The 21,070-nt window shown below is 43.3% G+C and overlaps 1 protein-coding gene across 2 annotated transcripts in view; it reads left to right on the top strand.

Annotated features, from left to right (window-relative positions):
* LOC131089684 (Kv channel-interacting protein 1) overlaps positions 1 to 21,070 on the top strand; it is a 170,283-nt gene that overhangs the window by 140,456 nt on the left and 8,757 nt on the right. For both annotated transcript variants that reach the window (XM_058034516.1, XM_058034517.1), the window contains 3 exons: positions 12,222 to 12,346; positions 18,735 to 18,804; positions 20,240 to 20,310. In XM_058034516.1, coding sequence (XP_057890499.1) covers positions 12,222 to 12,346; positions 18,735 to 18,804; positions 20,240 to 20,310 — 266 coding nt within the window. The remainder of the gene's footprint in view (positions 1 to 12,221; positions 12,347 to 18,734; positions 18,805 to 20,239; positions 20,311 to 21,070) is intronic.

Raw genomic sequence — 21,070 nt, 5'->3', positions numbered from 1 at the left:
TTCTCTCCATAGTCCCCTTTCCCCCTGTACAGTTGCCAAGGGACGGCCATGGTGGTCAGGACATGTGGAGGGAGGGCAGGTACCTGTGCCCCTTGCTTGGGGCATCTGGGGGACAGCAGGAGGGTACCTGTGCCCCTTGCATGGGGCATTTGGGGTACCTGTGCCCCTTGCATGGGGCATTTGGGGGACAGCAGGAGGGTACCCGAGCCCCTTGCTTGGGGCATTTGGGGGAGAGCAGGAGGGTACCTGTGCCCCTTGCTTGGGGCATTTGGGGTACCTGTGCCCCTTGCTCGGGGCATTTGGGGGAGGGCAGGCATGGCAACACCTGCCCTCCAATGAAGTTGCAAGGAAGCAGTCTCCCCCAATGGACGGCAGAGAAGAGTTAATTGGCAGACTTTGGGAGGGGTTAGGGTTACCTGGCACAACACCATAGGTATAAAAGGCAGAGCATGCATTTTGTGGGTGAGCACATGGTGGTTTAGTTCCATGCTCCCAGCGCTGTAATTTTTCCTTATTTGGTCCTTTGTTTTATTTTGTTAAAGTTTAATAAACCTTTGAAATTTTAAAAGTGAGCATCATTTCTCACAGGTTTAGGCACAAAAGGTCCTGTAGTGAAGGTGAAGCTGCCAGACCTGTCCTAGGGCCGGAGGGGCAGGAGTGCCCTGTGCCCACACCTCAGGACTGGCGTGAGGGCTTGAGGGCTCCCAGGTGCCAGGGCAGGACCTGGCACAGAGACTCACAGAGACTGCCTTTGTGTGTCTGCATGTACAGTGCTCTAGCTCTCCTTTGTCCTGTTATTCTGGGACTAGGCCAAAACTTAATTAAATTTTATGTCGATGAATAAAAGGAATATTGACATTGCAAGATGAAATCTGAAGCATTCTGAAAAGGAAATTTTTCTTCTTTATTCTTCACATGCACCATTTAAAATATTTCTAGCTAAGTATTTCTTGCTCCCTAAAATAATTAGGACTGTGCACCTGCAGCTGGTCAGGCTTCCTTAGGTTGATCCTAGACCAGAAGTTCCTATCACGGGTTGTGGGTCTTGGTTGCGTTTTCTCTTTGGTGGTCCCCATGCAGATATCAGAGCGCAGAGCAAAAGAGAAAGAGCCAAAGGGCTCTTCTGTGCAAGGTTCAGCTCTGAGATGAGCTTATCCCTGATGGCACATTCATCTCAACCTGTTCCTTGTGCCTCTTGCTCTTTGGCAGATTTCCTTCATGTGATGGTTTTGGTTCGCCAATTTAAGATTTCCCCAATTTTAAAATTTCTGAGTCAATGCACTAAGGAGTGTGGTGGGCTTCAGTGCTGGCCAATCACCAAGGCACTCACTTTCTGCTGTGAGATAGGATTAGAAGAAAGGCAAAGCAGGCATAAAACTTTAAGAGGGTAAAAAGAAAAGTTTATTAATAGTGACTAAAAGAAAAAAAGTAGTGAGAATCAAAACAAACCCTTCAGAACACTTCTCCTTCCCCCACAACCTTTTCCACTGTTAAGAAACCAAACCTAAAATTTCCAGTCAGTTTACTACCTCTAAAATAGTCTTTCTTCAGTTCACTTAGGGAGAGAAGTACTTCTTGTTAAGGTTATGGAGACTTCTCCACAAAAAGAAAAAAACCAGTTCTCTCATGGCTCTCAATTTCGTCAGGACTAGCAGCTGCCTGGGGAACCTTGCCATCGTGAAATACTTCCCATAGCCACAAACCTTCCCACAGCCTGTCAATGGGCCAAGGTGACTTATGGGGTATTGTTTTAAAGATGAGCTGTTCAAATACAAAAGTTCTCTTTATCTATCTCTAAAATAATCTTCATCCCTGGGAACAGAAATCTTCTTCTCCTGGGGGCATGGGAGAAGGCACCCTTCTCTCTTTCTCGGTTCAAACTGCTTAGGGGATCACAGCTACTTTAACATCAGCTTACTTTAACATGGAGGTCTTTGCTCGATATCGGTTCGAACACTTTCATCTCCCCATAGTTTCATGCGTTATAGGGGGGAGAAAAAAATCTTTTCTCCATAGCTTACAAGAGGATTTCAGCCTGAAGATCAAGGCATCTTCTCCTCCCTCCCATCTGAGACTTAACTTCTTCCTCACTAACCCTGATGTTTTCATGTTGTTTCTTTACCTGCTTGCATCTTGTTCCTTTCTCTCATTCGAGTGAGAACTGAAGCACTGAACATCACGCCTGGGGCACCCCAGCCGCCGGTATCTCATGGTGGGAGCTGCGGCTGGGCTGTGTCAGGATCGATCTCATGGCTGATCTTTGGTTTTCTCTGTGTTCACTTCCAGCCGCAGGGCCACACGTCATGGGCTGCAGGATGCAGGGCTGCCTTTGTCTCAGCCACGCTGGGGGAAGGGCTCTGACGCCAAGATCTTCAGAGTCACGGCCAGCTCTGCTCCGGCCAGGGCTCAGCAGCCTCCTCCCATTCCTGCCCAGCAGCTGCTGGGGCCCAGCCTGGCCAGAACGGGGCTGATGGGGGGCAGCGGACGGCTCCGGGAGGGGGAAGGGGCACAGCCCGCAGCGAGACGGGGGCCAGCACTGGGGCCTGTTACCTCTTTGCCCACCAGAAAAGAGAGTTCCTGGCTTTTTTTGTCTTTAACATGCGTCTTTCACAGAGGCATGTCCAGGTTCTCATTGGTTCAACAGACTGACAGTTAAACAAAAAAACTTTGCATCACTTCCCTGAATTTCCTCCCATTCCAAACCATGACACTCCTATAGATTGCATTAGAGCTGCTACTTGACTTCCTTAACACAGAATGAAACAATTAGAATTATGAAACCTAATATAGTCAAATGTTTTCGTGGCTTCTTTAAAATCAACTGACTTGTAAGAGCGATCAGCGCACATGTGTGCAACATCTGCTCTAATGACTCTTTTCCAAATCTTGCTCGTATTGCCAGCCATTTCCCAGTACTCATGGGCACTCTGTCTCCTCGTTCTGGTTTAACATCTGTGCTGCTAAATGAAAGTAATCAGAGTCAGCATGAAAATTTAATAAGCTGCATTCTGGCACTGGTCATGTTCCTAATTGTGTATTTGTTTTCTGCCCACAGAAGTCCTCAAACATTGTCAGCCAGAACACCTCCTGTGTTTACAAGCGCTGGTGTTTATTAATCTCAAATTACTCTCTGTTGGTGGTATTTCGAAAACAGACCAGATCTCTGAATTTGCCAATGCTTTTAGGGGACTGATCAAAGCCGGACCCCAGCCTGGGAAGATCTAAACCTCACGGCCTTCCTTTCCTTTTTAGAAAATTACTGAGTTTTGGAAGCAGAAAGATCCTTAGACAGAATAGTAGAATCTAAATCTTCTAATCCAGAGAATGGTAAAGTTTTAAATAACTAAATATTTTGGCTTCACAGCAACTCACCAAGTGTGTAGTTGGTTGCATTTACATCCCATTAAGTGTCTTACAGTGGTTGTCCCTATAGGCCTTCCAGGAGAAGCAGAATGAGGACAGAGAAAAGTGGAAGGAAGTTTTGTGCTTGTCCCAAATAACCTCCTGCCACAGGAACAAAGTTGTAAGGTTCCCAGCACCACTAACCGGGCCAAGTTTAGGAAATTGTTAAGCTACCGTCTGTTTCCTGAAAGTCTTCTGTCTTGTCTGCTGGGCTTTCAGCTCCCTGCCTGTTTGCTTTGCTGCCTGGCTGGAGCAGCCAGCTGGTGGTTTGGCTCTTGCACAGGAGTTCACGGAGGTCTCAGTTTCACCCCTGCTCTGATGCTGCCAGTGAAACACCTCAGACCATGTGCCCCTCATTCGCTTTCTCCCCCTCCAGTGGGATGGAGAAGAGAATTGGAGACAGAAAGGTAAAGATAATGGGTTGAGATAAGAACAGTTCACTAGAAATAGCAATGAAATAAGAAAACAAACAGTAACAACAGCAATGCTGATAGCAGAGTGTACAGGACAGGTGAACAATTCGTTCCCTTCTGACCACTCACTCCCTTCCTAAGGGAATAACCCCAGGGGTGAAGAATGGGGAAGCAGTTGGCTGAACAAGCTAGGTATGGCCCTCGGGAAAGAGAAAAGGAATTCCTTGTAAGAAACTGTTGGAAATCTTGAAATAACTTGCTGCTTTCACACTGGAATTTTACTAATGCCTAAGTATATAGTGTATTGGATGAGGTTTTCTATTTTTTTTTAATTGCCATCGGGAACTGACATTTATTTGGATGAAAAGTTTCAGCAAGAAAATACTCTCACCCTGGGCAGTGGTGTGTTTGTGTATGTATCAGTACCTGAGTTATTCTGCATTCAAAATAATCTGTGGGAGGAGAATCTGAGTACAGGTACCAAAAGCAGCTTTATCTGAGTCAGGAAGAAGTATGTAGTCTGTACTTAAAGGAACATCGGCTGTAGTGGGGTTCAGGCACTGTCCTTTTGTCCTAATGTCCTGAAGCCTCCCTTCTGGTTCTGCTTCTTGGCAGCCAAAAATTGGGACATAAATGTTTTTATGAAGACATCCAGGCACCATTGGTTGCCCGAGCTCAGGATCCATTGAAATGCCCGAAGTGAGGGTGCTGCCCACACAAGCACATCTCCAGAGCAGTCTGTGCCCGGCGGGTGCCCTGAGCTGTCCCCAGCCCGCCGGGCGTGCTCCATGTGCCAGCAGAGAGCTTGCTCACAGCACCACACACATCTAAGGACATCTTCTCTTACTGAAACATCTGGATCTGTATTGGAATGATACTTCTTTTGCAGTTTCTTCTGTGCAAGTAGAGCTTAATTGGTACTTGTGTTCTGCTTAATTATGCTTCACATTTTAGAGCAATCTGTTCAACTTGAACAGTTCTGTGAAGTGGGAAAGTGATCTTCTGGGAAATACTAGCTCATTTGGATGGGATATGTAGAGTGCTCATTTATGGTGGTGTTTCTGTCCTCAATTCTGACTGGACCAAACCAATTTGTTCTTTTTCTAGTCTTTACACAGGTGAACTGCCATAATGCCGTGGTCCACCTGTTCTAAGAGGAAAATTTCTTCCACATTCACACTGCCACTGTTGCTTTATATTTCTGTGGCAAGTTCTGTTTCATACACTGCAGTTTCTGAAAGGGAGTTGTCTTGGTTTGGAAAGACAGGTGTCTGCTAAGGAAGGCAGAAGCCTCCCCTGAAATGGAGACTGTAAACCCCCTCCCTCTGAATTTCTATAAATTTTAAATTAAGGGTCTCTCAGGCAAAAATATGGGAACAGGAAATAACAGTTCTTTATTAGGGAAGAAAATGAAAAGATAAAATAAACAATGCAGTAAACCAAAACAACACTGACAGAACCAGAACACAGGCTGACACCCTGTTGGTCAGGGTGTTGGTAGCGGTCCAGTTGGAATTGTGGCTGCAGTCCTGGTGTGGTTCTGTTGGAGCAAGGATCCTGTAGAGAGATGCAGTCTTCCTCTGAAGATCCAGTGGAAGAGGCAGCTGCTGTTCCTCTGGGAAACCCAGTAGAGAATCCTGTAGTTCTTATGAGCCATGCAGTGACATTCAATGGCCTATTATCAGCAGATGTTCCCCTCAGAGGAAGAATTGGGTGTGGAAGAGATAAAGGAAACTGCCCATTTAACAGAAGACAACTGCCATACAGATGGCAAATAGAATACATCTTGCCCTGCAATCTGGGACAGGAATGTATGCTAACACACACACACACACAAATTTCCTTAATAAATGTGAGCAAACCCGCATGTTTACGGCTTGGGAAAATAAATATTTCTGTTTTAAAAACCCTAACCGAAGCTTCATTTAAAAAACAACAACCACAAATTCCAAACAAACTGATCATAAATTGACATTTAAGGTCGAAGTCGAAAAACCAGCTAATTGTTTTTTAAAGATTCTTAGCGTGAAATTGGTGTTGTGCAGAATTCCAGTGTAGGTTATGAGTATGGATGTATTACAGCTCTGCTCATTTGCTGAATAATTCCCCAGTGAAGAAGTAAAATTTTAAGTAACTGGGTAACTCGAGAGAGAGAAAGCTGCAAAGAGCTGCTGTGCTGTCAGTAGACTTTGAGAAACTGACCACAAACGTGGTGCAGGGGGGGAGAGATCTATCATAGTCACGTGAACATTTGCAAGGAATAAAATTTGAAAGAGTGCTCTGGCTGTCCCCACGCGGGACAGGGTGCTCCTGCAGGATGCTCCTGCACCTCCCCAGATCTGCAAGCTCAGGGTCCCTTGGCGAGGGCACTGGCCAGGCCTTCAGTGGAAAGGGAATGCACACACTCTTAGAGGCACAAGTTCTCTGTCTCAGGTGAAAAGTCCCAATACAAACTAAAATCTCAGGGGAGGCTACAGCTTTGTGATCCGCTGGAATTGTGCCCTTAAACACTGTACATGATTGAGAGTGCACTTACGAGGAGTTTATGTGGTTTAATTTGTGTTTGTGCCAAACTGAGTACCTGTTCACCTTCTCTGTGCCAAACCCTGTATCTGTTCACCTTTCTCTGAATGTTTTTATATGTTCTCTTGTCAAGTCTGCAGCCAATGCCAAGTGTGTGTAATCCTGCCTGCTCAAAAAACGTACCTCTAAGGGGGGGTAAAACCCTTAGGTTTTACATTGTAGTTAAAACCTGCATGAATGTAAATACAAAGGTCTGTTTTCCCCATGATAGCTCAGGGATAAAAGGTACTTGAATTAGGCACTGAACTAATTAATATTTTTGATTGCTTGATTTCACTCTATTATATATATTCATTGATTATTGTTCTTCCAAAACCTGTTTCCTAGCTCAAAGCTAGAGCAAACCAGTCTAAATGGAAATTGGTGCAGTCATAAATCAAGGACTTGAAGTGTCTGATTTGCTTTTTAATGACAAAAAAAAATCAACAACAATAATTCACAGAGATAATAAGTTCATTTGTAATGCATTTTCTGGCCTCATCAGAGGTTTTTTTCTTATAAATTACCTATTCCATAAAAGGAAAAAACATTAGTTTTACTTGCCTAATTCATAATTCAGAAGTCTCTGACGACTATTTAATGAAGTGTGCTCTGAAGAGTTTCTGATAGTTCTGCAAAAAAAGCATCATGTTTGATGCATCATGGTTTTTCTTTTCCCTTGCTGCTTTGGAATCTTAATCCTGCCTTGGTTCCAGCTCAACCTGCATTTCCCACCTGGGGAAAACCAATTTAAGGCCAGTGGCTCCTGCCTGCATATCCTTTGTGTGCACTGCAAGGACATGTTGCATCTCCTCCTCTGGGAATGGTCACAACAAAAACAGTTCTAATGACAGGTGAACTTCATACAGTGTCTGCAAAACGTCTGAATCCAAATTTGACATTGTATATTTCATGTTCAAGCCATGGTACCTGATCTTAGCTGTGTGCCGAAAAAACATTTGGGAGGTACCTCAAAATTCTGGTGCCCCCTTTTTTGGAGAATAATGTTGATTTTGCATCCCTGTGTACAGCTGTGAAACTAATTAAAGGAGAGGCAGAGGACAGTATTTATACATTGTGAACAGATCATTGTAAGGATTAGGCAAGAAATTTGAAAAATCTATTTTTTACTAATTATATTTGTTATTATTAGCTATTTTTATCTTAGAATTTTATACACTGGTGGGTTTTCAGTTATCTTCTCTCAGCAAGTGGTGATGTTGCAGGTTCACACAGGCAGAACCAGCCTGCTAAGCTTGGCTGTTTGTGAAATTAATTTATGTTGCTGGTTTAGTGGTGAAAATCACAGAATATTCTGGCTTAGGAGACCAGAATTTGATGGCCATCAAGGGCCATCAAATCTAACTCAAAATAGACCTGAAGGAGTCAAAAAGTCTTATCAGAAAAAAGGGATTGGATATGGAGACAACACTCTCTTTTTGATTTATTGCCTGGAGAGAGTCCCTTTTGGAAACTGATCTCTCTGCCAGGCAGTATAATGTTAATAATTATTTCAAATAATAATAATGGGTGTTCAACTTTAATTGCGTTTACCATTTGATGCATCAGCAGGTACCTCTGTTCCATTTTTCACTGCTGTTTGCCATGAGCAGATTTTCCTTGCCAGTTTTCGGGATCTCAGCTGTGTGTGAGCTCCTGTCTGTGCGGGCTGTGCCAGGCTCGGGGTCCCAGGGACACCCCAAAGCTCTCGCCCAGCTCCTGCCCCAGTGAGCACCTGTACGCTCAGGCCTGGAGTTATTTTTCCTCATGAAATTTCCAAATATTGGCAATTGATCTCCCACGGAGAAGACCTGTTTTCTGCACGACCTGCCCAAGAGCACATTCTGTCTGGAGATGAATTTCAAGTATATCGTGGGTAAACTAGGGTTAATTTTTTCTTCAGGTCGTTGCTCCTAAAATATAGCTGCTTTTTTTTTTTTTTTTTTTTTTTTTAATAAAAGTAAGATGCAGTCTAATAATTCTTGCACATAATTTAATCCCCTTCAGCTGTATTTGTAAAATTACCCATTTCATCTAACGCCTGTCAGTTTTACAATTAACACTGGGCACATTAACTGCACTTTATGCCTTGACTGTTTTCCTTAACAAAAAGTGAATTTATTATAAGCAACTTGTTTTCAAAGTCCTCCCGTGAACCATGGAGACTGGTGTTCTGCATTTTCACCTCGCAGCCTTCAGATGCAGGGGACAGCATCATTTATATCTTTATTAAAGTCATTGTTTAAACTGTTTTAGGCTCCGGGTTGTCCTTGGCCCGCCCAGCACCGTATGAGACGTCGCTGTTGCTCGTTTGGCAGGGCGTGGGCAGGAGATGCTGCAGGGCTGCAGCTGAGGAGGATGCCAGGGGCTGTTTGGGCCTGGTTTGGCCCGGGCGCGCGGCCCAGCGCCCCAGCCCTGGGCACGGTCCGGGGGCACCAGCAAGGATGGGCAGGCCAGGATGGCAGCTGCTCGCTCCCAGAGCCGGGCTGCAGCTGGGGAACAACGCACCATTGTTTTATGGAGCACAAACTGGCCTGGGGTTGCTGGAAGGTGTCCCGGCCTGTGGCAGGGGGTTGGAACTAGATGATCTCCAAGGTCCCTTCCAATGCAAACCCTTGTCTGAAATGCAGGGCCATTTGCAGGCACTTTGAGTGTGGAACTTCCCAAATTAAAGATAACAAAAGGTAAAATTGGAACAAATATGAAAGGATGAATAAAGCAAGCAGCATTAAGTAACTTCTAAAGTGTATTCTGTTTAAACACTGATTTTCCTTAAGGAAAATTCACTCTGTGCTCTTGAGCAGGGAACAGTGAAATGAAAAAAGTCTCTCTCATTAGCAACAATCTAAAATATGCATGTACCTGCAAGTGTGTCAAGATTATTTTTCTTTGTAAGGTGAAGTCACTGTTTGGTTTCCGTCATGAAAGGAAATGTGCATATCCTATGGGCTAAGCAAATACAGATGCTATTTTGCACAAAAAATACAAACCTAAGTGATTATTTTAACCTGGGCCCTACAGTGGAGTAAGATTATTGCGGGTGATTCTACCAGATGCAGACCTCATACCCTGCTATAAAAGCAGCCACAAAAGTATGGGTAGAAATAAATCCGAACTCAAGAAATACCACATCCCACTCTTCCATTTTAAAACACATTGTAAGGAAAACACCAAGTGAACACCTAGCTCTGTACCAGCTAAACAATCCTCAGCCTAGGACAAAACTCACTGCAGCCATCTGGTGTGGAAGGGATTCATCCTGGGATGATTTCAACAAGTGTTGGAAATAAAAACAGAAAAAGAATAAATTACCATTTATCAGTACCTGTAAGCAGAAGAAGCCTTCTGCATTAGTTACTGCTTCCCCCTAATTACTGAACACAGAAAACCCAAAAAAAAGAAAAAAAAAACAAAAAAAGCAGCTTTGCTAAGGTTCAAGCTCTCACTGAGCAGCTGGATGGTGTCCAGCCCCTGAGTGTGTGTCTCCACCAGCAGCACAGGGATGTCCTGCCACCTTGGAAGGGATGAGGATGCTGTAAGAACCAGGCAGGTACAGGTGTCACTGAGCTGGGGAGGTGACCACACTCACCCCTCACTGTGTGTGCAGTTGGTGCCAAGGTTTGTTCATGCATCGATGAATTGAAGAAGAAAATTAACTTTGAAACAGCAGCAAGGTTGTTTCCTACGCTTGAATCTCTCGGGAGAAAACTGTAAACAAGGCAAAACTGAGGAAGAATGTGATATTAGATAAAATATCTTAACACCATTCCTATCAGAAGTTTAAATTTGCATATGTTTATGTATATACATTTCTGCTTGCACTCACCACCCTCAGTGAACTTCAGTTTAATAAAACTGTAGTTGTAATAAATGCAAGAGCTCATATTTCATAGTGACGCCTCTGAAGAGCTGGAGGGACTGAGCCAGGATGATAATGAAAATGCAAATAAAAGGAAATACAATGCCCGTGATAAAAATGAGGGCAGAGGAGGAAGTGCCAATCTCCTGGTTTGCCACTGAAGTTCCTGTGGTAAATGTATAGGTGGAAGAAACAGGTTGAAAAGAGCTGACTTGAGAGCGAGCACTGAAAGGAAACAAATAACAAAAAATCCCAAATCTTTGTAGAGGGTGAGGACTATTGAGATGGATTTTTCTCTCCTTTTTTCAACCACTCATTTCTCGTCCCTCATTTTAAAGAATTTCTTCCCCACAATTTTTCTCTCTTTACAGCTTCTGCATTCCTTCGTTTTGTGTCATTAATTCTCTTGCAAAGAAAATGGCTTTCCCCGCTTATTTCAGATTACTTTTTCCCGTAGCAGACATCCTTTTACATTTCCTTTCTTCTGACAGGAGTTGTAATTTCTAGACTCTTCATTTTCCCTCTGTGCGGGCAAGGTGTGTGCTTCAGGCTTCTTTTGGCCCCTTGCCAGCCCTGAGTCCCTTTTCCTTTATCCTGAACAGCTGAGTCTCTGCTCCTGTTCCTTGCTCTTACAGCCTCTCCCCTCCTGCCCTGCTGTGCAAGGGACCTTCAGAACAGGATTTAGGAACACATTTTATCTGTTCAAGCCTACAGATGCTGACTGTGATGTTGCAGATGTGGTGGCTTAAGAGGATGGCTGAAGTCACCAATATTTTGAACCAGTTTCTTAATACTGACAAAATGAACCAGTGTTAATTAAACATTAGCATTTACTGACATGTGCCCTCCTTAACCATGGTCAATTTAATATGTGTATATGTATGTGTGTGTGTATCTCTGCAAAATTAATTAGCTTATGAAATACACCTTTGGGCTGGTCTGTTCTGTTCTTTCACTAAGCTAGTCTGCTCTGAATTTATGCCTTTTCTCTATTCAGAGTAACTCTATTTCCTTGCAAATTTCCATTTAAATTGTTGGCTTGCAACAGAAATGACTATATTATGCTTGAGCCAAATAACCTAAAATGTTTTTACAAGATATGAATTGTGCAGTTTTTGACAATAAGGGCAGTGTTTGCTTTTATGCCAAGCAACTTTTGGGTGTGGATTGGATTTTCAGGTCAGCTGAAGGCTGGATCTGGTCTTTGAAGTTTAGAGAATCTCAAACTGATAGACACTAAATATCTATGTATTTGAGTATTGCATGCATGGGAGATGGGCTTGGCAGAGGAAAACCTGCATCAAAAATGAAGTGAGGTTATGGTAAATCAGGGTATGATAGTATCTTTCTTCCTTGTAGTAGAACACTCTCTTGAATAAAATGCATAGAAGTGTTTTTCATTTTTATCTCTTTCTCCAAAAAGTCCTTCAAAATCCAGGCTGAATTAATTCCAGATTCTGCAACTGTGGACAAAATTTGAATTTCTCCTAGGACTAAAGTGATCTTCAATGTCTCTAGAGCAAGCTTTTTGGTTAGCACACGGAGGAGATTCCCTTGGTGTTTAACCCCAGTGTAAGGTCATTGTCTGATATCCCTGAGCATGTCTGCTCTCCCTGGTATATTTGCACAGCTAGAAAGCTGAAGCCAGTACTTCAGAAGTGCCATTCCTCCACGCTGTCTCAATATTTAGTATGAAATGCCTGTGGCTGCTTTTGGAGCAGTGTCTGCTGCCGTCCTGCTGCTCTCAGCACCATTTTGGCTCTGTGAATGGGCAGCTAATTGGCAGCCCAGGAAGAAACATGAGCTATTGCCTTACTCCTGTGGCTTTTATTTTGCTTTCAAGAGGTTAAAAACAGTTACACAGATCAGTTCTGTTGGTGGTTTCTTTTTGATCTGTTGCTCTTGAAATCCAGTCTGTCCTATCCATCATGGTAAAAGAGCAAGGGTAACAACCAAAATAAATATTTTCCTGTCTTCTCTTACAGATAAAATTGAAGATGAATTAGAAATGACGACAGTGTGCCATAGACCCGAGGGACTGGAACAGCTTGAAGCACAAACCAATTTCACTAAAAGAGAACTTCAGGTTCTTTACAGAGGATTTAAAAATGTAAGAACAGTACTGCAATGAACAGAGTCTAATATGTATGTCCTCACCAGCCTCAACTGCTCAGCTTGATTATGTATTATTCCCCTGCTAAGCATTAGTAGTTTTGTATAAGATCTCCCTTACCGCAGAAAATGAGCACAATCTGCCTCTCCATCTAATATTTATGACACTGCAATCTGCCTAAAACTGGGTTTGGATGAATATTCCGCACATAATGGTCTCATTAAACTTGTTCCCCAAATGTCAGCAAGCACACTTCAATTTCCTCAGCTGTGCCAGTACTTGAACATAACCTGAAAATGTTTTTATGGCTACTTTTTTAAACCTTGTTTTCATCTCTTCATGTTCAAATATAAGTGGTACCGTTCACTTGTGATTATGTGCCCAGGATGGACATTTCATCCCTTCTTTAGCTGCAGAAATCTTGCTCTTGTAGAAGAGCACTTTAGGACTTTAAGGTCCTGCATGATAGTCAGCCCTGGGAAAATGAGGGATTTGTTCTGTGCTTAATGACAATACAAAAAAAAATGTTCACTGTTTGGCATTTAAAAAAATTATTAGTTTAAGGAAATGAGAAGGGTTAACCTGAAGCCCTGCTATCAAAGGAAAGCCTTCTGAATACTACAATGAAGGACTGTGTTCTCCTTACTGACAAGGATTTTTTCTTGAATGAGTGAATCTTTATTAACTTCAGTGGAATTTTAATTGACACTAAGCTCACCTGCTCTGTGTCACAAGAGAGATTTCTTTTGAGTCAGCAGAATTTAAGCAGGGAATAAGGCTGGAGTGGCAGGAGCTAAAGAGAAACCAGAAGCTGGGTGTGTGTTGAGACTGAGGAGAGCAGAGAGAGGCTGCAGGTATCTGGGCAAGCAGGCAGCAGTGCCAGCTGTGTGCCTGGGTGTGCAGAGCAGCTCCGTGCCCAGGCTGCGATCCCCGTTCCAGCCAGGCTCCCTGGGAGCCCAGAGCCTGCAGCCCCAGCCTCAGCCTGGCTCTGCTGCTGCCTCTCAGGGCTCCTCACAGTCAGGAGAGGTGCAGGGGGAATGTGGAGGCTACATGGAGCAGATGCTTTATGCACCTTGAAGAATGAGTACTCATTGCATGTTTGCCTGAGGGTCAGGATTTAGTCACCCAGGTGGTTTGTGCCAGCTGATGTTTTAATGATGATTAACAGGTCAGAATCAAACCGGCACAATAAACACAGAATGGTTTTTATATTCTCTTGCAGGACAGCTCCAGCATTTAGAAACCATTACAGCAAAAAGCTGTAGTTTCTCAGTCAAGTCTATTGGGTAAAAACTTGTCAAAAGAAAGCTGGGCTACCTTAAAGACAGGCAGTTCTGAGGAACCTGTGGGACTTTGACAAGGGCCTTTATTATTTACAGATTTTTGAAATTTGATCAAATCACATTTCCAGTGTTTATTTGACTTTTCCAAGGAGTCTGTTGGTTTCACCCTTTATTTCTCTGCTCACCTAAGTGGGCCAAAGCACAACTCAGCTTTCTGTATTTTTTTTAGTGTGTGTAGCATATTTCTGCAGGTTTGCTGCACACAGGAGGTCATTGCATGTGTGAAGTTGCCTAACTGAACACTGATACCTCTTTATGCTTTTGCCAGCCAGCAGGAAATGACATGGCTTTTGAGACAGAACTTGGCAGGTTAACACCTTGATATGACGTGACTGCTCACAGAGTGAGGTTAAACCCAGTTTTGCTAAGATCTTACTGTGCCTTCTGTATCACTGTCGGGTGGGAATCCTGCGTGGGAGAGCTCTGCTCTGTGCTGGGGGGATTTGCAACTGCAGATGCAGACCCCTGAGGCAGACCTGGAGCACTCTCAGCACACAGGACTTTTAGCCCCAGCCTTTTCGAATTCTGCCAGCACTTTGCACTACAGAGGCATTGCCTTCCAGGGCACTAGTGGCAGACAAGGGCATTTAACTTGTGACCTAAACCTAGGATATCGCTGAAGGTCTTGGTATTAGTTGCCAGTGGTGGCAAGGTCTTGGTTTATATCTGGATATTAGGACAAAGCAGGCTGGTTTTATCCAGCTGATCTGCATACAATATACACAAAGTTTCATATGTAAGGTTTAAATTGACATGGAAGTGCAGCTTTAACACTGGTAGCCTGCAAATCCTGGTTTCAATGAGGTGGGTAATTATGCTCAAGAGGCAAACTGGCTCATCTGTTACCCTATTTGCTATTGTACCAAACAGTCTGTTCCTTGGGATGATGTTACAGTGCCATCTGGAGATTCAAAATCCCTGTGGGAATACAGTAATTTTCCTCCCTGGCTTATACTCACTGCTTGTTCTCAGTGATTATTGCACAGGTCCTGTTTAATCACAAGGCAATACCTGGATAATCACAGAGCAATTTGCAGGAACTTGTGTAGGGGACAGAGGGATGCAGGTCCTGGCTGCAGAGGATTGAGTGCACAGGAGCAGGGATGATGTTCCACCAAAGGCAGCTAGCACAGCCTGGGCTGGCCTCTGATAGTGCTTGTCTGACCAGTCCTAATTCTCAGTACCTTTAAACCTGTTCTTTCTGTGTCTCTGAATTCTGTTCCCACCTCCCCCTCCACATTATCTCAGCCTGCACCGAGGATGTCACTGGTCTGGTCTGGTGGTTTTGCCCCACAGTGACAGAGGATGCCAATAAATTCATCTCCAGAGAAGCCGAGCATGCCAGCCAGGCCTGTATCATTGCTGCCTGGCCAAATGTTCCCTCTCTTTGCCTTCAGCTTGCTTTTCCAGTTGTGAGAGGGTGCCACCCTCCAGCATCTCTTGGTTGCAGGACCAACAGTTCACATTTATCTAGCAGCTGCCTCTGCCCACAGGATTCTGCATTATGTGAATGGTCTCCTTTGCACCTCTCTGTTAGCTGTGGTAAGACTGAAGCCAGACTAACATGAGGTGGTTGGTCCCATCTCTTTGGTTGGGATTCTAAAAAAGCAAGGTTACAAGCAAACCCATCAGAGCCTTTGGTGGGTCTTGCCTTGGTACAACCTAACAAAAGAAAATGTGATACCTTCTGTCTACAAAAGCACCAGAATTGTTTGAGCTAAACAGCAATATTGGCACAGGAACAGAATGGCTGTGAATAGGCATAGGCTGGAATTAGAAGAGAGCTTCTGCCCCCCAGAGGAGTAAAGTTTGGTGGCCAGTCATGGACTTGCAGGGAGGAGAGCAAGGAAGCATTTTTATTATTAAAATTGATAAATTGATGTCTAATGAAGTGACCAGCCATACAGAGATTTGAGTTTGGTAATTCAGGATCTTCCACTTAGGCCATGTTTCATGGCTTGCATTCTTTGGAATCGAGTACATGGATTTAAAAGAACTGGAGGTTTTGTGAGGTTTTTTGCTCAGTGGGGGGGTTTGTGCTCTTAGGGGACATGCTTGTTAGCTGCAAGGGATAATTTCTAATACTGAATCAGGAAACAGACAACCCAAATGACTGAGGGGCTGCTGGAGTCATCCTTACCTTGCTTTAGTGTGTATATTTTAGCAAATCTGTAATGTAGCGTAGTATGAGATGTAATTGTAAAAAAAGCAGGATTATGGAGGTTAAAGTGAGCAGTACAAGCAAGGGAGAAATGTTCTCATACTTTAATAATCCCCAAAACATCTCCAAAGTGGGAGAACATAGAGCAACAAACTACATGGAATGTGTGAGTGCTTAGAGATGCAAATCTGGATTGTGCCTTTGTCTGTGGACAGCTAACTTATTAATTTAGCAAAAGGTGGCCCTGGGTGCTCATCCTCATGTTCTGGCCAGCTGAACTCAGGAGGGTCTGAAAGGCAGGGCATGCTTTGCTCCCCTGTGGTCCCTGCATCTCTGCTTTGCACAGCTCTGAAAGCAATCAGTGAAGTTTATTTCTGATTCCAGCAGAGGAAAAATGCAACTGCTTTATTTATATTTTATTTTCCTTTTGGTTTTCTGGGTTGGTGTGTTTGGTTTATACATGGATTCAGCTCCTTTGTGGTATAGTGATTTAAAAGAAGAGGGTAAGTTCAGATGCACAGCTTGTGCTGCCAGAGCTTGATAGTCAGCCCTGGGAAAATGAGGGATTTGTTCTGTGCTTGATGACAATACAAAAAAAAATGTTCACTGTTTGACATTTAAAAAAATTATTAGTTTAAGGAAATGAGAAGGGTTAACCTGAAGCCCTGCTATCAAAGGAAAGCCTTCTGAATACTACAATGAAGGACTGTGTTCTCCTTACTGACAAGGAATTTTCTTGAATGAGTGAATCTTTATTAACTTCAGTGGAATTTTAATTGACACTAAGCTCACCTGCTCTGTGTCACAAGAGAGATTTCTTTTGAGTCAGCAGAATTAAGTAGTACTGTAGCACTAATGAAGCCTCTGGAGCATTATTTGGCTCTTATAAAACAAAAATAGTGATCAATTAACTGCAAATAAATTGGTAGTAGCATATGTGTCTGAAAGCAATCCAGTTATAGAGAGCTAAATGGGCTGATCAATGTCAGCACTGCCTCTCCCCAGCACTTCTAGAGCTGTGATGCAAACTTTCATTTGGCTTCCAGATGGACCATCAGAAGCAATAAGGATCATGTAGAAATTCAGAAAATTAAGCAGGCCAATGGCCCAAGTGCCAGGGTAGCCCTTGGCCCTGTGGGAGAGCACAGGCAGCAGCAGCAGCCACGTGCACATCTCTGGTAATAAACAGAGGGAAGGGGCCTCAGGGACTCTGCACTTGTGGGAAACACAGAGAAAAGGATGATCAGTCCCTCAACTACAAACCATCTTTCAGCAGGTGAAGTTGTGGTTCTTAGAGAATGCAACAGTTGTCTTATCATGAGGAGAGAAGGAAATAAATCTTGGTGTAGCACTGTGCTGGAAGGATGGGCCAATTGTGCCAGGCTTGGTTTTAAAAAGAATGACAGTTTAGTGAAGTACTCTGCAAGGGCCCTGTGCAATCTTGTAGTAACAGCAGCTCAGTGACCAAGGAGAACACTGCTACCCAAGAATGGCTGTGGATATGGTTCTGAGCCTGATCAATGATTAAAAGATATCATAAATAAATATCAGATGATTTATTTAATGTATGTTAGCTTACAAGCTTCAGACAACATGTATGTTTAGGAAATATTTGGGAGAATCTCTTATGGTAGCTGTTAGCTTCCATTTAGTTATCTTCCTTTGATGATTTTTGCTTTACAGATTAAAAAGTAACCACTTCTCCTGTGATAAGGAAACCAGGCAACAGATGTTTTATGAGGAGCTTTGGAACAGTTTGAGAATAGTCATCTAACTAGAAACCTTGCAGCCTACAAAATCACAAGTGGCACATAGAAAAGTTGTCTGATTGACTGTTTGCTGTCTCTGTCTGAACAGCAGTTCAGGACTGTCAGGCAAAGTAGTAGGAGTCAGGTTCCAAGAATGGAAAGCTGGTGGTTCCTTGTGCAAACAGTTATTTATACTTTGTGAAGTTCCTGGCTGAAGCACCTGTGTTAAAGTGAGGCAGGGGGCACAGCCTGACCAGAGAAGGATGCATGGGGTGAGTGTAGTGCCAGGAGCAGAGGAGCTTGATCCCAAGTGTGCCCTCCAGCTCAGTATAAGCATCAAGCCTGGCTGTACGTGCCAGTTGTGTGAGTTTTGTGAGAGATATGGCCTGCTCAGAGAATCCATCTCCAGCCCTGTACCAGCAGGGCCAGCACTCCTGCTCCCTCCTCCCTCCCTGATGAGAGCCTGGGGAATTGAAGGGCTGAGGGGGATCAGTGCTGCAGCAGGACACAGACCCCAGGGTCTCTATTGATCCGTGCCTCACAGTGTGGGGGGAAGCTGACTTTTCTGTGTCCGTAATTCTGTGCTCTGTGAAAGAGGTGGAGTGATGTGGTTATTTTATTGGTTTGCTCTGGTTTAATTTTCAAAATTGGTTGATAGGCAAATTTGAGGAATAATGCCATCAACTGGGAAGTATTCTCTGTAACTGAAAACATCACATGGATAGGTAGCAGTGCCCAAGGCTCTGTAATGTATGTTAGAGCAGCACTGAGCTGGTGGGGGTGTATTTATTATTGAGGTTTGTTTGTAAGGACTTACTAAATGTGCTATGGATTGGTCACCTGGCTACAGTCTGCTGCTGAGGATTAAAAAACAGCAATGAAACTGCTGAAAACACAGTTAGAAATGTTAATAATGGTGAGCCAGCTTTGTGAGATGCTTAGGATGAAACTGCAATCTGAATTACTTTAATTTCTCCAGCTGCACAGCCTGTGCATGCAAAACACTGTGAGAACAGGAAGGTGATTTGTTTCATTGCTCTCTTTGGGCTTGTAGAGTTTTGCAAATGAACCTTTACAAACCTGTGTTTTTCTTGATTCTCTTTCTCTCTTTTTTTCCTTTTGTTTTCCAACAGGAATGTCCCAGTGGGGTTGTTAATGAAGAAACATTTAAACAGATCTATGCACAGTTTTTTCCTCATGGAGGTAAGTGGAGTGCTTTGTGCCTGTCAGGATTCTTGAAGCTCTAACATTGCCTACTGCCAGCTGGCTGCAAAACTGCTGCAGATCATCTGTGCAAGAAAAGGGAATCAAGCTGAAGCTGTGAGGGGTTTTAGACAGAAACACAAACATCAAGGTAATAAAATTTTAGGCCTTTGAAGTTATTTCACATGGAAAAACCCCCATAAATATTGCCTCTCAATGTCAGCTCTGCATTCCCCAGGTCCAAAATAGAAACTGGGGGTTGATGTTTTGTTCTGTTCTGACTTTCTGTTGGCAGAAAGGGGAGTTGCTTCCCCTGCGTGTGGCTCTGCTTCCCTGCTGCTGAACTGCTGGGCATGTAGTGTCTAGCACAGGAGGGTCTCAGACTTCTTTTTGGCCTGAAAATTAATCAAAACTCCTTAAAATTCTTAAAGCAGTTTTTAGTTGATAAGTAAACTCCTGGATACCTGAAATGATCATTTTTGGTGTTTATGTGACTAAGACAGGACCATGTCATGAATGGGCATATTAAGGTATTGTATGAAATCTCTCAAATAATACATGTTCTTGCCTTTTAAAAACATCAAGAATGTATATATTCTAATTGGATATGTTTTGTGGGGATGCTGTTGACAAATTAAAAGAAATTAGTCATTTAAGTGGCTTTTAGCCAAGATTAAGTATTTGAGGCTTTCCAAAATATCCCATTCTGTAGCAGCTGCAGAACACAGTCTTTGAGGAACAGAAACCTTTCTGCTAGGGTGTATGTGTGCATGTACATTTACTTAAAGAAGATCATTAACAAGTTTTTTTTCAACTAAATGTCAAAATAAAACACATTATGCTTATGTTTTACAACCCGTGGCACCTCAAAGAGGTACATCTGTAAAAGGTTTGCATTAAATTTCATTATGAACTTGATGATTTCCTGTCATGATTTTCTAAACCCAGCAGTTTAAGATTCAAAAGGATAAAAATATACCTCTAAGTGAGATTGCTCCCCAGCAGCCATGGGTCAAACTCAAGTAACTGGTGCAGGACCCTTCTGAAGCTGGGCATTTTCTGGGGGGTCTCTGCTGTGTCTCCCACAAAACAAAAAGGTAGAGAAAGGATGTTGCAGATTGCAGTCACTGTTTAGTGTTTTTGCTGTGTTTCCCACCATTTGAACCAGACACACTCATGGTTGATGGGAATTTCCTGCTTGTTCTTTCAGGTAATGCTCCAAAATCCAAATAGTTTCTACTGTAATAAAAGCTTTTGCATTTCAAGTCTGTTTTCAGGGAGGGTGCCAGGATTTTGCAAGTCCATGGTAACATTTACTAATTCATAGAATACCTGGCAATGTGTCAGGGTTGAGTTGCATACAGAAGGAAAACAAATTCCTGACTTGTTTAGAACCATCAGTGTGTGATGAGTGCCTGTCCTTTGTGCCTTTCAGATGCCAGCATGTATGCACATTACCTCTTCAATGCCTTCGACACTGCACAGAATGGCTCTGTGAAGTTTGAGGTGATTCTTTGCATCTTCCATCGATGCCACTTTCTCAATTTTGTGTTTTTAACCTTTTCTGTCCAGTCTTCATTGCAAAGTAGTAGGACGTGTTGGATTAAAGATTAGAGGTTTCACTCTAAAGCCAGTCAGTGTTTTCAAATCTGGTTCACTTTAGTTTATGCAGATGCAGTTCCATGTCAGTAAAGAAATGTCTGGATTGTGCTAGTTGGGATCAGAGGGAGAAAGTGCAAAGGAGAGGAGTGGCTGAGGAGAGTCCCATGTGAAATGAGATGGGGGACACAGAAAATGTGCATCTTGTACTTCTGCATTGCATGATGTGTTGAACAAGCATCTCAGGTACTTGGAAACTAAATGCACACTTTAACTAAAAGGCCCGTTGCATTGGCTACAAACTACCTCTCTTCATGCTCAGCCCATAGCTGTAGGAGTGCAGCAAAGGGATGTAGTAAATCATAGACTTCTGGAGGATAAACTTCATAGTTTTGAAGACTACAAAACTCCTATAAAACTACAAATCATAGGCAGTCTTACCTTTGCTGTCAAATGTCCAAAACCTCTATTCATCTCCAGGAAAGGCTGGGAAATGTATCCGTTCACTGAATGCACAATGGGGATGTTTCCATCTGTATCTGTGTGTCTCTGTGGCAAGGGCTGCAGTGGGAGGTTTGCATGGGGCAGCTCCTCAGTGGTTGAAGGTGTTCAGAAACCAAAACAATCTGAGAACGGGAAAATGCTGTTAAAATAACAAACAAACAAA

The sequence above is a fragment of the Melospiza georgiana genome, chromosome 15 (genome assembly GCF_028018845.1).
Source record: "Melospiza georgiana isolate bMelGeo1 chromosome 15, bMelGeo1.pri, whole genome shotgun sequence".
NCBI lineage: Eukaryota > Metazoa > Chordata > Aves > Passeriformes > Passerellidae > Melospiza > Melospiza georgiana.
The sequence above is the reverse complement of the archived record's forward strand: the minus strand, read 5'-3'. Positions and strand labels throughout refer to the sequence as shown.